This window comes from Platichthys flesus, chromosome 11 (genome assembly GCF_949316205.1).
Source record: "Platichthys flesus chromosome 11, fPlaFle2.1, whole genome shotgun sequence".
Lineage (NCBI taxonomy): Eukaryota > Metazoa > Chordata > Actinopteri > Pleuronectiformes > Pleuronectidae > Platichthys > Platichthys flesus.
The window spans coordinates 15257451-15275155 of record NC_084955.1 but is presented as its reverse complement, the minus strand read 5'-3'; the positions used below and the strand labels follow the sequence as shown (position 1 = coordinate 15275155).

The window sequence follows — 17705 nt, the reverse complement described above, 5'->3', positions numbered from 1 at the left end:
CTGTAAAAAACATGCAACTGGGTCGCTGTTACACCCATGACCCAAATGGGAAAAAATTGTGAAAGCACACCCACACGCCAGTGTGCTGTGTGGGCCACATGTGGCCCGTGTCCAACAGAATGCAACTTCCTGTACAATGACCAGGCCATGTGTTCACTACACCTGGTTCATAGGCAACAGGATGCAGCATTAAAAGCCAAGAATCCACAACCAGCGTGTGAGTATAAAGTGTATTTCTACTCAGCCAAACATTTCACCAGTACACCAGCATGTCCAAAACTCCTGCTCCTGCCTGGTAAGACAAATGACCCACCACTCAACAAGGACACCTAGGGACCCATTGGTCTAATGGTGTCCTGCATTCTACAGGGCTCCTACAAGTGGGGTCCTTTAAGTCAGCAGTATGACTCACTGCTATTTGACTTGATCGTTTCCTACAGGCTCCTCTGGATGCACTCCTCTGAAAAAACACTCGATGGTTGATGATCACTCAGAATAACAGAGCTCACCGTGGGACTGGCCTGGAGCAGCCACAGATTCCCACGACCCCTCCTCCACCACACACACACACACCATCACATACACACACAAACACACACACACAAAGACAGACACACACTCACACACACGGGGCTGCACAGGCGCTCAGGCAGTGAGGAAACAGAGGCAGAGCAGCTTTGCACCACTTTTTTTTACTGAGACTGTTATTTACTATAAAAGCGTCACTTCAGCAGCAGCAGCCGCACTGAAAAGACGAGGAAGAAGAAGAGAAGCGTCTTCATCCGAGGAGGAACGAGGTGAGAGAAGAAGTGTGGATGTAAGCATCAAAGTGCTGGAGAAGAAGAAGAAGAAGCAGAAGAAGAAGGAGAAGAGGAAAAAGACGCACACGGCGGAGTGGGAGGAAAAACGCAACTCTGCCTGATTTATCCCGATGATGCCGAGGATCCAGTTTCTGCTCCGGATTCACGTCCACAACAAGGCAAGTACCCGACGCGATCGCTCACTGGCCGCGTTCACACAGCACGACACTGATCTGCAGTGAGTCAAGCCATGAATTTAAAGAGGAGCCGCATTAAAGATTCATGCGTAAAAGCGCATGTGAAATGTGGCTGTTGGATCAGCCGGTGTGTCGGAGGAGGGAATCAAACAGTGAGTGGAGTTGGGGCAGTTATTGTTCCAACGTGACTCCTTTTATTCTCTCCCCTTTAAAAGACTGCAGTGTGACAGTGAAGTGAAGGGACAGGGTCCTGTCCTGTTCGATTCCACTGATGGAGACATGAGAGGTTCAGGAGCAGTTCAGAGGAGGGGGGCTGCAGGGGCCGAGGGGGGGCTGGCATCTCATTAACTCGGCCACATGTCTTATTAAAGCAGCTATTTCCTGTTGTGTGCAAAGCAGAGTGAACTATCTCCTCCGTAACACCCCCTGTGCTCTTCTTCCTCTCTTCTTCAGTGTGAAGCCAGAGGATGACTGCAGCCAGTCCCGTCTGCAGCACCGCCTCCTCCCTCTCCTCACCTGCCTGCCTCCCAGCATGCCACAGGCACCTGAGGATAGGCAAGGCCTTCCAGACCAAGCTGCCCCTGCGCTCTGCCCCCGGCGTGTGGCTTCTCCTGGGCGTAGTGGTGGTCGTGGTGGGCATGAGCGTGGCGGTGGCGGGCTATGTGTCCGCCGAGCCGAAGCCCGTGGGAGGCCGTGGCAGCACCCACGCCGAGAGGATGAAGCTGACGGGGCCCGTGGTCATGGGGGTGGGCCTGTTCATCTTCATCTGTGCTGCCACGCTGCTGTACGAGAACCGGGACCAGGAAGTCCTCAAATACGAGACGTCTGAAGACCTGGAGGACCTGAAGGGGAGGAACAGCTGGGAGGACTCGCAGGAGCAGCCCAGCTTCGGCTGCCAGGAGCAGTGGGAGTGTAAAGGCACAGAGCAGGGATCCTGGGCCTCTCCAGCCCACACACTCCCACTCTCAAACCACAGCTGGGGGCCTCCTCTTCCTCCTGATCTGCCTCGCACCAACAGACACACCATCAGCAGCAGCACACCGTCTCTGAATGCAGGAGGTGGAGGTAAGGAGAAGGTGGACATAGAGGAGGAGGAGAAGGAGGAGGGAGGTTCAACCCTACTGGCCCGAGTCCTGCACCACCAGGAACCGACTCCTCACCCACCCTCCCCCTGCCTGTCCATCTCCCACTCCGCCGTCTGCTCGGACTCCTGCAACTCCAGTGAGATCCACTTCAACATACGGACAGACTCTCCTCTGCCGCATCAACACTGAACCCCCCCCCCCCCCCCCCAGCTTCTGCTGTCTCATGAAACATGCATGACGAGACGCATTCTGAAGTTTTCATGTGCATACGCAGACTATGCATTCCTCAACGAACTCACGAAGCGTGAGCTTGTACGTTTTAGTCCCTCGGAGGGGCACTGAGGCTCTGAGTCACTGTCTGGGAGGGTTTTAGTTTTTTTTACCCCACTTCGTTCCCTGACTCACTCGCATTTAAAAGATTGGAGCTACGCTGTTTGATGTCAACTCAGCATCTTGTACGACTTTGATCGCTCCCGTGCCCAAGAATCCTTAAAGCCACTGCTTTCCTGACCATATTTGGACGCAAGGAGGTTTGCTGAAAAGTTATTTGGGTGCCACACTCAACTTTAGGCTTTCCCTCATTCCCTCTCTCTCACACAAACACTCACACTCACACAAACACTCACACTCACACATACACACACAAAAGCATCTACATTTCTCTGCTTAAGAGGTTCACTGAAGAGGATGAGCTAGATTAGGGCTCAAATGAGTCTTTATCTAATCTCACACACACTGTAATCTGTTCTTTATCTGAGAAAATTGTGTCTCGGTATAAACAAGAGAAGCACACACACACACACACACACACACACACACACACACACAGAGGCCACACTCCTCTCACTCCCCACCTACAGCCCCGCTATAAATACCCGCTGCTGCGTTGTGCAAGTGTGGACTCCACTTCTAGTTTTTGGTTTTACAGTAATTCAAAACGTTTTTGCGATTCCCACCGCTCAGCTGCTCAGTTCCCTCGAGCGTGGCGAGGCGAAATCTTCAAGAGTTTGGAGAGAGAGAAAAAGAAAAGAGCAAAAATCTGTTGAGGCTGGGACGAGTTATTCCTGACGCAGAGCAACGGAGAGAAGCTGTCCTCTCTCCCACCATCACGACCTTTCATCTCCTCTCTCTTCATCACCACCGCTTTCCTACGCGTTATTCAAATCCTCCTCAATCCTCCTGCTGCAGTCCCCCCCCCCTGCAAAAATAAAAGAAAATAGGGCACAAAAACAATGCAGAGTGAAAAATGTTATCAGGGAAAGTTAAGCCAAATGAGCGTGGTTGAACAGTCGGAGGAGTACGCAGGGTTTTAGGGTTTCAGGATTTTAATTATCACCAGCATTTTCTCCTGCAGCCTCTAATTACACCGGGGATCGGTGTGAAGGTTTTTATAGGTGCTTCAGGACTGCAGAGTATTTCCTTGTTGTTCGGGCCCATGCTGGGATCCTGCCATCCAGATGACGAGCGAGACTGAAGTGTACAGTCATTTGCAGCCACACATTTTGCTGACTAAAAACATCACCCCTCACACACACACACACACACACACACACACACACACACACACACACACACATACACACACACTCAGTCGGTGGAGGGTTTTCTGTAGGGGCGGTGTTTTGTATTTTTCAGTGGCCGGGATGATTCGGAGAGACGTTTGTGAATCCTGCAACGAGCCGTGAGCAGAGTCCTCTGCTCTCATCGCTCGGAGGAGCAGCTCCCTCCTCAGCCTCGCTCACACACACACACAGCAGTCCTCAGTGTGACATCATGGGAAGCAGTGGTGGATCGAGGATTCCTTCGACTTAAGGGGCCATAAAGGGGCCACAATTTACCCAGAGGGGGCAATTATAGGTCCATCGTCAATGCAAAAGTCCTGATTCAGAAAGGTGCCTACTGAAGTCATTCCTTGTTTACCGTTTTCCTCTATGGCTCTGATTCAAAGCCACACATCTCTGAATATATTGGAAAAAATTGCTCCTCGTTCAAGCACATTATGTTCTTCAAAAAATCTTAGAAATATGTTGTTTTCTTTAAATCACATTGTCACATTTATTGTTTGAATTGTTAGGTTATAAAAGGAGAAGACTACTGTCAGGACAGGGGTACTACAGGGGTTAATCCGATTTCAGCTTGGGCCAGTGCCCCCCTGGTCCCACCCCCGGGATCCGCCACTGATGACAGAAAGATGATGGATTGTTGAGCTGAAGCTGATGTTTTCATTATCGATTAACCTGCAAATAATGTCCTGGATTACTGTCATTTTATTTTGTCTTCACTCACTCAGAGTTCTGCAATAAACCCGACATTCATCAAGGTTCTAATGTCCAGTTTGTTTCGAAACACTCTCATGGTGGCGGCTGCAGTTTGTGTTGACGGCTGAAATGATAGAGCTCCACGGTGGAAGAAGCTGTGACCACTGTGATATATGACGGCTTTCACCACATTGGATTACTCTATTCACCCCAATCATATAAGTGAGGATGATGGAAAAACAAACAGCTTATTGTGTAATGCAGCAAGTTTAACAACTTCATTCTCCACTGTGAAGGCTGTCAGAAAAGTAATGGCGCACCAGCATTCCGTTTGTTACCACTGCCGAAGGTTCTGTTTCAACCCGTCTGTTGCTTTTTGGCTGGTGTTTGTTTGTTAGCGAGATAATGCAATTACCAGACGGATTACCATGAAACCTGGAGGAGGGAAGAGTCCGGGGAAACTGGGGATCCGGATCAGGGGCGGATCCAGGAACACGTGATGATGTTATGTTGAGGAGACTGATATTTATGAGTGTGCAATTTGTTGTAGATCCAAATAAAAAATCCTTTATTGTCATAATTTGAACAGAGTTGAATGGAACTTGTCTTGGTGAGCTGACCCAGGCACGGAGAAAAAGAAAATCCACACTCACTAACGTTGAAAAAACATCAATAAAATCAGAGCCCTTAAAAAGAATAGAAAAAAATCCTAAAATCTATTTGAAGTCAAAGTTAAATTAATAAAACCAATGTTTAAATGAATTAAACTTCAATGTTTGAAAGACTTATCAGCAGCGACCCACTAGATAAAGTGCATGGTAAAAAAAGAGATCTGCTTTACTGACTATAATTAATATGACTCATGTTGATTTATATCAAAGTTATTAGAAGTTAACAGAGGTGATTAACTGTTTCTGGCGGCTGCAGTTACCATCATTTATACTGATGGTCACATTACACTTAGATGTGAAATCTCACGCCATGAATTTCAGTATCGTCACACACCTGCACACATCACTGCAGCAACAGAGTGTTCAGGAAAATCTGTAAGGTTCCCCTCCAGCACAGCAGCGTTACATAATTCAGCAACACACGTTTTATGCTGCATTGAGAATATGACTCGAATCGAATCCCCTCCTGTGAGAGAACACGCTGTGTGTGCGCGCGTGTGTGTGGGTGTGTGTGAGTGTGTGTGAGTGTGTGTGCATTGATACATATCTGAGCAGACGGACAGTAGGCTGTAAGCTGCTTAACCCCGCGCTGACTCAGAAAACATGCAATTTCTCGGTTCCTTAAGAGGCAGAGGAGCCATCATCAACATTTTTCTTTGTATAGAAAGATGAGAGGCTGAGGATCAACCAGCCTGAAGACGCTGCTCTGAAAAAGCAGCTTCCTTTTACACCTGTAACAGCAGAAACAGGGATTGGGTTAAGACGTCTACACGACCAGGTGGATGGATGGAGATATGTTTTCCAACACCACCTTTGTCCACATCTGACATTCAGTGTATTTTTTTTTTAAATCAGAGAGAACCTTCTTTTGAAACAGCTTAAAAACCAAATGTCTTTCCCTGACATTTAAAGAGACATAAAATCCTTCCGGCGTCGTTGCCACACTTCTCTTCTCTCCTGCAAATTGCTGCTGTTTCCCTGCTACTTTGCAGTTATTCACTTTGATCATTAGCCGCCTCTCAGTAATGTGACCGGCGCAGGGCAAATAGAAGGTGTATTCCTGACTAATCCAATTTCAGTCCGTGCTTCCGGTCTCCTCCACAGTCCTCGTGGTCCATTCAATGGAGGTAGCATCATGCTCAGAATGAGAAATCTAATATTCTGTGTTCTCGCCATCACGGCGCTCGCCCCGACTCAAGGTAAGAGGACGTAGTATCAGGGCTCTAGATTAAGTGAGCTGTATATTGTAAATCTAGATAGTTTATTTGGTTAAAAAATATTAGTTCTACAACTTCTAAAAAACTTTATTTACCTCTAGTCGATGAGTTCTTGTTGATCAACAGTTTTTTGCTGGTTTGGATTAGAATTGAAATTTAAGGACATTTTGGAACATGACAGCATTTTTGTCAAGATCAGGACACATGGCCCATCATGGATAGATTTAATGAAGAGTTAAGTGATTGATTAGGGATAAAGAGTATTTGTTAATTCATACCAAGTTTAATAAGCTTTTAGATTTGTGAAATATCAGCAGGGCCATCGTCATAACGTGTTACAACTTATTCTCAGTTGACTTGAATCCACTGCAGTCTACTTTCACTCCTGGAACAAGTTTGATCTGCAACTAATTTGACCTTATTCATCAAATTATAGATGATTTTCTTAATTATTCAGGGTCATTATTTGGTTTTTAAAACTTCATGAAATAGTGTAACTTTTCTCAGTGGCTCAAAGGTGAAAATGACCCAAAAATATTCAAGTTAATGTGAAATGAGAAAAAGCTGAAAAATCCTCATATTTGAGAAGCTGTCACCATCACATATTCAAAAAAAATTCCACTCAAATACATTTTCTGTTAATTAATTATTTGCGGGCCTATAAAAAAAAACTCCCTTCATTAATGCTGTAAAGTTTCTGTGGAAAGTGTTTTGAAAGCGGTGTTTCATGGTAATTTGAGATGCTGTTGGACAGTCTGCCCTCATTGATCTAAATGAGACAGATTATGTAACACAGAGCAACAGCCTTACACACTAACGTTACATCCTCTGTAATGAATTCAACTGCTTTCGTCAACATGCACCTAATTAACCGGCGGCTGAGCCCAGATTTAGACCAGGAGGTGAAAATAATGAACGGTGCAGAGTCTGTTCTTCCCTCTCAATAAGCCTCACTCCACTCGTCTTTTATCTGCTTGTTCACCTGAGCTAGCACGAGCTAACAAGATGAGAGGGGATAAGGATTGTGAGTCTCCCTGAAAAACATCTTACGGTCCTGGTGAAGAGATTAGACTTCCTCCCAGCCACAGACGATGGCAGCGCTGAAGCCGGCCACATGGTCACAGCATGTGGTCCGACAAAAAGGGGATAAGTGCTTGAATGCTAATGTTGAAATATGCCGCCTTCGTAGTTATTTGAATATCATACAGATGTGTTCAAATGTGCTTAGAGTTGCCACTCGCGTTTGGAGGAGCAGTGAAGCGCGGTGCAGTAAAGTCACAACCCTCCTCCTCCTCCACTGTGGGTTTCTGCCAACGTTTTCTATTAACTCCAGTATCTGCCTGGTTAAATAAAAACACAATGCTGCCCCTAAGACTTGGAGCCCACTCTAAATAACACAAGTCGCCCAGTCAAAGAAACACATTCCAGACTGCTGCGGAATAAACAAAATGTTTCCAAGATGATGGAGCGCTCGGCAGAACGTGGCTCATCACTTTGGCTCGGTGCCCTCCAGCAGCACGACACTTCCCCCATTCAGCCGCCCCTGAATTATAAATGTGTCCAACAAGATATTACATGAGCGCTTGGAAATCTGAATAATCCAACGCATTTTATCCTTTAACCTAACATGCAGTGTTGATGACTGTATATTCACTGGTATCCTGATTTTAGCATGTCTTTTAAATGTTCATGTTTAATATTTATATGCTGTTGTTTTCTTGCTTTCTATGCCACAGGTCTCCTGTGCAGCAGGTTTAATGGGGTTATATAATGCTTACAATAAATAAATACACCTGTATCTGTATCTGTAGAGAATGGGAATTTAAAAAGAACTGTTGGGCCTTGGCAGAGGTTTTCTCTCTACTGAGTGATATTCTACTTTTGCTTATTACTTTGCTTTTATTTGAGAGTCTCCTGCAGCATCTGAGCTGTTTTGTGTTGTTCTTTGGGTTCAGGTGAGGAGAACAAGCAAGGGGAGCCGCTCATGGATTCATTTACAGAAGATGGAAAGTATCTGGAGTGTTTCCGCTGTGACCTGGGCTTCTGGGACACCTGCTACACCACCCAGACCAAGTGCGGCCTCGGCGAGCGCTGCTTCACAGGCCGAGGGAAGGCAGGTGTGGTGGATAAGAACTTGTATCAATTCATATCTGAGCATTAGAAAGTGTGTCAAGGTTAGCAGGATGAATGCATTTTATCTTGACACAGAACACCTTCTTATCTCCCTAGCGGATGTTCTGGAGGTTAAGACTCTGGGTTGTGTGAAAGCAGAGGAGTGCGATGTGGAGAACTCGGTGGAGCTCTTCCCCAACCAGACTGTCTTCGTCATGACCAAACACTGCTGCGACAAACCGTTCTGTAACTCGGCCCACAGACTTCCTCTCTGTACTCTTTTGTATGTCACTGTGGCTATTCTAACGGCCTGGCACGTCACTGGACCCTCAACGTGATCACAGCAAACATTCTACATTTAGTTACTGATCTTAAGAGAAGAGATGATGAATGGACTGAAAATTCACCAGCTTTTACAGATTCTTTTGTACTGTCTGGTAGGCCACTGAATTATTAAACGTTACTTGTCAAGGCATAAAATGTATTAAAATAGAGTGAATCTGTTTTGTGTCACATTTATTATTCTGAAATGTACAAACAGTACTTACATTGTACAAAACACAAAAGGAAATTGAGCTGGGATTTTGTACCTCAGTGCCACAGTTAATGTACAGTGTGAGAAGATAAATGTAACCAGGTATAATATCCCTTAACGCCCTCTCCCGACACCGACTGACCACCACTGAGAACTGAGACGAACTGACCACAGAGCTGCAGCGAAAGGTTTGCAGAGGCGAAACTGATCAGGTGTGGTTCAGCAGCTCTCCAGCAGAGGGCAGGAGCTCGTCCTTCATGAAGCTCTGCAAATCCAACTCTTTGTCCTCCAGGTTGAGGTTCAGAAACCTCTCCACCACAGACCTGCATCTGTCAGTAGAAACACAGTAGAAACACACACACACACACATGCTTAATACTCGAACACGCACTGTTCTCTAGTGTGGGCCTTGATTTGTCTTTCTGTGCAGTTAAAGTTTAACAAACCGGTTTGCCTGTTCTGTTGAAGCTTTGTCAATGCGTTTGATGGGTCTTCCTGTCCTGTAAAGTTCAGACACCTGGAGAAGAACACAACCACCAACAGTCAGCCTATCAGAGCATAATTCTGTGTACCACTGTATATGTACGTGTGTGTGTGTGTGTGTGTTTACCTCCACTCCTCTTTGTACAAGACTAACTGGCAGGCCTGCCAGAGTTGCAATGTTGGCAGCATAGCTGGAGTGACAGATCCCTTCTTTCAACTGGTACAGAAACACCAACTCATCCCCGTCCACTGCTGTCTCTAGAGTCTAACACACACACATACACACACACACACACACACACACACACACACACACACACACAAAACATATCTGAAATGAAGACATGGTTTACATCAGTAGATGATGGTTATTTGGAAGTCTTCATCATTCTGCAGCAAATTAGTTGGACCTGATGTGTCCGTCAGTACCAGGAGAGACAGCAGGGAAGAGGAGGGTAGAAGGCCCAGCTGCAACAAGCTGTGGAAGTTAGTAGCCAACAGAACGTGAGGAACGTCCACTGGGGCTTTCCTCAGCCAGTGAGACATGGATGCAGCCAGCAGCGACAGCCCGTCCACCTGTAGGGGGACATGACACCGTTTCTGAACAGGGAGGACGCTGCTGTGGGTCAAAGTCTTCAGTCTTAATTCAGGTTAAGCTCTTTACTCAAACCCTTTATAGATTGACATTGAGTTGTTGCCACAGATAAACAAATGAACAGGACTGTCCTTTATGTTGGTCTGTGGATGAAGAGAAACACACACCAGATGTTCCCCTTTCTGTTTGACTCAGTTTGTTTTTTGGGAGTTGTAATGTTTGTGCTCTTTGTTCAGCTTGTTGTTGGCAACACTATTTTTCATTTCGAGTCGTGATTCTAACATCTCCTGAGGGAAATATCTGGCTCCTCAGCACTTAAATGTTCCTCTGTTCACCAGGTGGTTTCTAACTGCGTCTGTCTGTGTCATTGTCACATTGTTTTCACTTTGTTTTTCATCTCTTATATCGATATAATAAAAATAACAATCATAGCCATTTTAACTTCTTGTCATTTTCCTACATGAACCTGGACCCGTCACAGAAATTATTAAATCGAAACTGCCGATTTTATTGGGATGTGTTTGTTTGGCCTCTGCCTCCCACGCCTCTTTTTTTTCTTCTTCAGGCAAATCAAATTGGTTTGGACTTTGGCTGTCCCTCTCCAGAGTGAACTTCCAGAGAGTGATGGAGGACAGAGAACATAATGACACTCTGAGTGTAAACTTGCTAGTATTTACCAGCAAATATGCTCCAATTATCAAAAATAAAGTATATTATAAATTCCAATAAAACCAACACAGCAGCCATTTCAAATAGCTGTTATAACGTTCTATACATGTCGCTTTCACAACATTCAAAACGTAATCCTTTCTTTCCTGCTAAAACCAAAAAAGAATTCCCCTATTTTGCATATGTGTATTTAAGAATATTCAAGTACACACATTCAATAAATTACCTATATCAACTCCTAATCATTTATAAGCAACTGTGTTTATTCATTTATAGTATTTATAGTAGACGTTATACTTGTTGACAAATACTTTACATCCATGAACACTTAAATATTCTTACATCTACTTAGAAAAACTAAACAGAGGCACTGGAAGTAAAGTGTTACTTCCCTCGCCTGTAGGTGGCGCACATCAACACTTCTATAACTGCAGGTCTGAACAGCTGCTGCTAAGTGGCACATGGTGATCTGCCCCAAGGGTGTGTTCGTGATGTAGCTCTAAATGGGATAATATTGTCTGGGATTGTTTTCAGGTGCCTCACATTAATGACACTGTGTGTCCTTGTTATGTGCACACATGTGTTTCTTATTCACAAAGTGCTGGAACAAGTTGGTTCTTACTGTGTTAGTTCCTTTTCCAAATTCATCGATGAGAACTAATGAGTTGCCAGTACTGCAGTTGAGAGCCTGGGCCATCTGGAGAATAAAGACACAAACAGCTATAGTACACTACATTTGTGTGTTTGCAGTTATACACACTGGTTGCTTCATTTTTAATTTCTCGACAGGTGGACAGTGGGAGGTTGGGACTGTATTCCTGGAAGTTCATGTTTTTTATTTCACACAAACGCACACAAACACACATCCACATTGTAGACAACATTTGTGTACATAGAAGTGAGTGTGTCAATGTGTGTGTTGGATACCTGGTTGAGGTCAATCATGAAGGTGCTGAGGCCCACGGACACAGACTCTCTGCTCTGCATGCGGGTGAAGAGCCCATCCACCAGACCGATCTCCGCCTCCTTCGCCGGCACGTTTGAACCAATCAGAGCCATGAACACAATCAGACCCACCTGCCTCAGTCAAATCAGAGAAACAGTCAGTTACAGGTAACAAGCCAAACAACATTTTAACTGAGGTTCTAGAACCGAAAGACAAACTGGTCTGCCGATGCAAAGCTAAAGTTAGACCGTCTGGAATTTTGCTATATATAATTTTTACATAAGATAGTTGTCATTATCTATCAGCATGCTAAGGTAAGTAGTATCTTAGGTGCAACGACTGGTTCTGACTGTTCTGACTGTCTTACCTGTTTGAGGTAGATGCTCTTGCCAGATGAGTTGGGTCCCGTGATGATCTTGACTCTGCCCTGCGACTCTGTGCTCTGGAAGGAGTTGTCCACAAACACAGGAGCACACAGCTCCAACAGTGGATGTCTGGAAAGCGGTGGAAAAATATACTCAATGAAGATTTTTGTGTTGCAACAATAATTCACATCTCACGTGTGAGTGCCTTTACCTGCCCTGTGTGATTGTTATGCTCCTGTGGCTGGTAAGCTTAGGTGAGGTATAGCCATACTCCTGGGAGGCGCTGCTCATAGCCATCAGACAGTCGAGCTCTGCAGCGAGATCCAGGACCTACACAACACAACACAACACATTAAACCTGCTAAAAAGAGGTCTTCTTTCCAGAGACAAACAGTGACAGGTGACGCAAGAGTAATATATTGGAAGCTGTATATTTAATCATTTGATTTAAACTGTAGTGAAATTATAAAAAAAGTAAACATTCTGAGCAAATGCATAACAGAGAAGCACATTGTGTAACTGCAGAGACTAGCCAGTATGAGGGTGGTGAGTCTGAGTGTTTCATTCTCAATAGAGAGATTTGGCTGAAAGACCAGTTTAACAAAGCTTAATAAGTTTAAAATGAGTCTAATGTAATAAAGCTGTTAAATGTTAGTATAAACTACAATCTACCCAACAGCCAGGACATTCTTACCACAGCTAAAATATATTAAAAAAATAAATAATTATTTGTCATCTGCCCTCAAAGATAATAACATTAGCAGTTGCATCATGAAATATCCACACATCAACCATGAGGCAAATATCATAGCACTCAAAAATGACCTTTTAATGGGTTCGAGGCCTGTTTCAATTCAAAATGAACAACATTTCCCAACTTAGGGAAACACAGTCAATCATAACAAAATTCGCCTACGCACATTAACAACATTACTTTCACACCAACAGTCATTTAGTCAGAGTCCTGTTTAAACACTTCAAGTGGACAGTGAATCACGCCAACCTTGTAGAGGGAGCTGCTCCGCTCCAGGATTGAGTTTTGCAGTTGTGTCATCACTGCCGTCTCCATGTCTGAGAAAAGGGGAAGTGGACCATCTGGGACTTGAAATCTTTTGTTTATCTCCGCCAACCACTGCAGTTTTGGTCTATATACAGTCACCATGACCTTTGACCTGTCACCACTGATATCCAAACTGGTCGAAATTTGAGTGAACATTTGTGCCAAATTTAAAGAAATTCCTTAAAAGCGTTTTTGAAATATTGTGTTCACAAGAATAGGATGCCTTCGGCCACTGGTTGTCTTTGGCAAGGGGGCATAAACATATCTTGGGTAGTATGCAGTGATTGGTGTAAATCTGAAAGGGAGAAAGTCAAAGACCTCTGATGTCACAGTGCAGGTCTCCCAGGAGGTGGTCTAACTCCTTGGTTCTCTGGCTGCGGTAGTGCAGACGGTCCTCTGAGAGAAACTAGGTCGCACACACACACATGGTTTAAACACTGATAATGCAGATGAGAAAAACATGAGCGATTTCGTCAGCTTTAAAAACCCAAACAAATACGACAAAATCAGAAACACACCATAAAATCCAGCCCCTCTATCTCAAAATCCTCCCTCTCCACCATACTGGGCAGGCGAGGAACAGTGAGCAGGAATCCAATCTGTAGGAGAGATAACTATGGTATATGAGCACTCATATACAGTATATACAGCTCTAGGTAAACAGTTTTCCGTATATCTGAGAGATATGACTCCCGCAACCAACATGCAGACAAAAGGCAGAAAACAAAGTAAAAATGTTATTGTTGAACAGTTGCAGCATGTAGCAGTGCAGATATAAAGACTAGACCAGAGGGATGTAGATGACGCAACAGGAGGGGATGCGAGCCTCCAGATGCTCCAGCTCTCTTCTGGCGACATCTGTCAGGAAGTCAGACAATCCCATCATCCTCCTCTTCTCTGACAGAGGGAGATAGTGTAATGAGGAGTTCATGTTAAAGTTACACTAACTAAATGTAACACTTTGTACTCACTCTCATCTATAGCTGGGTCCACATTTGGTTTGATGGTGAACCGATTCTCAGCGATGCTGGCTTCGAAATCCACCTGCATGTCCCAGTTCAGAGATGGACTCAAACTCATTAATGAACAATAAATACTTTTTTAATCGGCATGAACAACCAATTAGAAAATAATAAAACAGTAAAAGCAGAAGAACAAGGACTGAACCAGTGAAACCTTAAAAAGGCTAAATGGCTGTTTAGTTCGTGGATTATACACATGTTGATTTACACCATTTTAATCCCAAGAGAGTTGTGTTGAATGTAATAAAGAAATTGGTTCCCTGGTAAAACATATATACAGTGAGAACCAGATATGGTGATCATGGATATTGTGATCAACTGTATGGATCCAAAAGCTTGGGACAGAAATGTACACCTATAGTGATCAAGTAGTCCGCTTACAGTGTTCATTTCTGGTGTTTTTTGGTGTGTGTATCGAGAGAGAGAGAGACAGAGAGAGAGAGAGAGAGAGAGAGAGAGAGAGAGCGGAGTCAGTGTTATCCGGTTATAGTAATCAACTGCTTATAGAGATCAATTTGGCCCGGGAGAAACGTGATCAGTACAAGTGGTTTCCACTGTTATTGAGGTGTAATCAATCCTAAACTCACAACTCGGCTGATGACGGAGGAGATGTGGTGGAGGTCATCGGAGAAGCCCTCACTGATTTCACGAAAGAGCTGAATGGATTGAGGCAGGTGCCGCACTGTGTCCCTGATACACACTGTACTGTACACCGTCTGACAATCACACACAAACACAACATTTTGTTCACATTCAATATAGCTTGTCACATGGAAATAGCGTGCATGTTAACACTGCAGCTCCAACCTTGTAGAGCCCTTGCCAGTCAGTCACTTTGGTGTGAGAGAGTGACATCCTGCGTAGAAGAGTCTAACACACAGACACACACGCACACACAACCACAATGACACGTGATGTTAATGTACTGGTAGTGACGCATTAAGGTTAAGTGTTAAATAGTCACAGATGTGGTCATTCATTTGCTCAGAGTTGTTACTGGTATGTTTCTGATGTTGCGTAGTGAAGACTGCAGGGTGCTCTGGATGTCTGAGTTCTGAGGCGATGAGAAGAAACGTATCACTTCCTGTCTCCTGTGTAAAACAGCCAGGTCCTGTGTGGGCCTCAGAAACCACTGGCTGACAAAAGAAAAGACATTTCAACTTATAGTAAAAGAAAATAGTACAAACTCACAACCTTCAAATGTTACCATTTCGTCCCAGAATTTGTTGTGTACTCCAATATGATTGTGTAAAGACAGACTGAAGATTTACATCAATGTACATTCCCACGGTGATTGCAGCATAAAAATAAAACCACCATAAAATAATCACTTTAAAAGTATATATAACTTAATACCTTGCTAGAATTATGACGTAAAACATTGAACTATATTATATAAGTCAATATTTTATTGGCAGTAGTAGAAACAAACAAAGGCAACACAACTAAATTGAGTTTTGTCAAACAGTATTTTATATTTGCTATTATTGTTTTTTATGAATGATGTAGAGAACATTGAATTTCCCCTATTTATTCACATGTGTAACTGGAATGAGTTGTTTCTCACCGGAGCAATCTGGAACCAAACTTACACCTACAGCGATTTAGTATACCTGTATTAAACAGTTATAAAAGATAGTTGTTAGCGGTCACAGAAGCTAGAGAAAAATTAAACATTGCTATGCAACTGCATACCATAAAGACTGAGTCCTTCTTTTTCGCCTGAATGCAGCTTGTACACTGATGGATGGAGTTCAGACTTGAAGATCTGCAGTACACTGAAACAATTCAAATTCAATGGTGATCTCTCATTCATCTAGTTCTCCTGTGCTCACCTGCTTCAGGTTATAACAAACCTGGAATAAGGTATTTCATATAATCTGATGGGTCACAGCACAATAGGTGCCAAACCACAACACTGAAGTAACACTCTTAAAATTGTAAAAAAAATACAACAAAAATTCAAAGTAAAAGAATACACAATCTAAAAAAAAATAAAAATATATAACATAAGAAAAGTCTGTCAAATGTAAAATCTACTGGTATTCGGTGTCGCTGTATATGGATTACGAGCAGCTAATTCAATAAGAGACTCATCAGATTGCATTTTTTATAATAAAAAAATGTATAATGAATTCTTGATTATTGATTTGTGATCTGTTCATCCTTACCTGTACGTGTCTCGATCAATAAACACCACACCTTTCCTACATAGAGATGAAGCATAAGCAAAAGAGAGATTTAACTGCTTTGGAAAAAAATATGTATTCAGTGTTCTCATTATGAAAAATGTGTAATCACAGTCCTACGTGTGTGTGTGTATGTGTGTGTGCATGGCTACATTTATGTGGGTCTTACAGCGAGTAGGCGTTGAACTGCAGGATAGGAACTCTAACACTGCTGTCTTCCAGTTCCACTCCCACTCTCCTCCTGTCCAGACATTTTAGCAAAGCGCCCACTGTCCTCAGCTACACAAACACAGACACACACACAAACAAAAATGATGGACAGTTTGCAGCCAGCTCCTGCAGGATGATAGGTTGATTGAGAGGATGATATGTAAACAGCCGGCTCACCATCAGAGGCGAGTCAAAGGAGATGCAAGAGGAGAGGTAGGACATTTTGTCTCTCTCTGAAATGGAAGGTGGAAGAGAAGGAAGATGGGCAGAGAGCAGCCTCTGCTTACTAACCTCCAGACCTGCAACATTATAAATCATGTCGTACATTGTGGTAAATAATGCAAATTTTATGCAAAAAAGGAAATTCTGCCATAAATGATGAGAATATTGTTTTCTTTACCAAAGTCAACATATGGATAAGTAACCACCTCTGGTTTGTAGTCTGGGTTTGAACCTTGGATACAAAAGAGAGGAAAATGGCAGAACTTTAAATAAAAGGTAATTGTCAAAGTTGTGGTTTCACATCAAGAAATTGTTACTAAAGTTTGCTCAGAAAGATATTTCTCATATCAGCGTATAATAGTTATACAACCACTAACTGGCAGCAGTGTCAAGTAACTCCTAGCTCGTTTAATTGCCTTGACCCAGAAACAACTTGTCTCACGTCATATCAAAACTAAACTCTCTGTGACATTTTTACGTCTCCCCTTCGCTATGCTAATCACGTCCCAGAGCTCACCCAGTTGTTGCAGGAAGCGGGTCATGCAGCGCTCCTGCTTTGCACTGGTGATGATCACATGGGGACTAACCTCCTGGATAACTAAAAAAGAGAAATAAGATGAGGCTGAAGACTTTTAGACTGAAGTTTTAGACTGAAGTGTCAGTCTAAAAGTCTATGATATTTAGACAATGCAGTGCATAAGAAAACATGAACCAGTCTCTTTGGGAAAAGAAGAATTATTAGTGTGTGAATAACAGTTGTGTTTACCTCTGGCCAGCAGTTGGAGCTCATGGTTGTCAGGCATGTCTATCATATAGTGCAAAGAAGAGTTCTCACTGTTGTAGAAGCAGAGGCCCACTTCTCCATGCTGGGCCAAAACACTGAGTAAAACCTGAAGATATGCAAAACGTGTAAGAGGGTGCATCTGACTTCTGCAATGACCCTGATGGTGAGTGTGACAGCTGAGCTTACTGCAGCTGAGTCTTCCTCCTCTTCATCACCATTTATTCCTGTTCGATCAAAAACTAGTTCTCCTCCTCCTCCTCCTCTCAAACCTTCCAGTGTTGCCAT

At 43.6% G+C, this 17705-nt stretch overlaps 3 protein-coding genes across 4 annotated transcripts; 2 read left to right on the top strand and 1 right to left on the bottom strand.

The window, feature by feature from the left end:
- Positions 1-634: 634 nt before the first annotated feature.
- On the top strand, positions 635-4401 carry LOC133964359 (uncharacterized). 2 transcript variants are annotated; one of them, XR_009923767.1, is made up of 3 exons: positions 635-979; positions 1451-3974; positions 4157-4401. XR_009923767.1 is itself a non-coding variant. In XM_062398387.1 (2 exons), the coding sequence occupies exon 2, from the start codon at positions 1465-1467 to the stop codon at positions 2269-2271; it is 807 nt and encodes a 268-aa protein (XP_062254371.1). In that variant the 5' UTR covers positions 635-979; positions 1451-1464; the 3' UTR covers positions 2272-4401. The 2 variants fall into 2 exon arrangements, 1 of the variants encoding a protein (XP_062254371.1); XM_062398387.1 differs by having other exon boundaries at positions 1451-4401.
- A 1221-nt stretch (positions 4402-5622) lies between these two features.
- Positions 5623-8829, top strand: LOC133964535 (protein Bouncer-like). The gene is made up of 3 exons (XM_062398689.1): positions 5623-6210; positions 8184-8345; positions 8458-8829. The coding sequence occupies exons 1-3, from the start codon at positions 6147-6149 to the stop codon at positions 8676-8678; spliced, it is 447 nt and encodes a 148-aa protein (XP_062254673.1). The 5' UTR covers positions 5623-6146; the 3' UTR covers positions 8679-8829.
- A 39-nt stretch (positions 8830-8868) lies between these two features.
- Positions 8869-17705, bottom strand: msh5 (mutS homolog 5). The gene is given in 25 exon segments (XM_062398688.1): positions 8869-9204; positions 9322-9392; positions 9486-9623; positions 9788-9934; positions 11245-11319; positions 11550-11699; positions 11936-12062; positions 12145-12263; positions 12937-13004; positions 13312-13399; positions 13512-13623; positions 13719-13890; positions 13965-14037; positions 14603-14731; positions 14823-14885; positions 15013-15209; positions 15583-15628; positions 15711-15793; positions 16218-16222; positions 16374-16483; positions 16592-16713; positions 16815-16868; positions 17154-17234; positions 17403-17526; positions 17607-17705. Coding segments are annotated over 25 exon segments (2574 nt in total). The 3' UTR covers positions 8869-9083.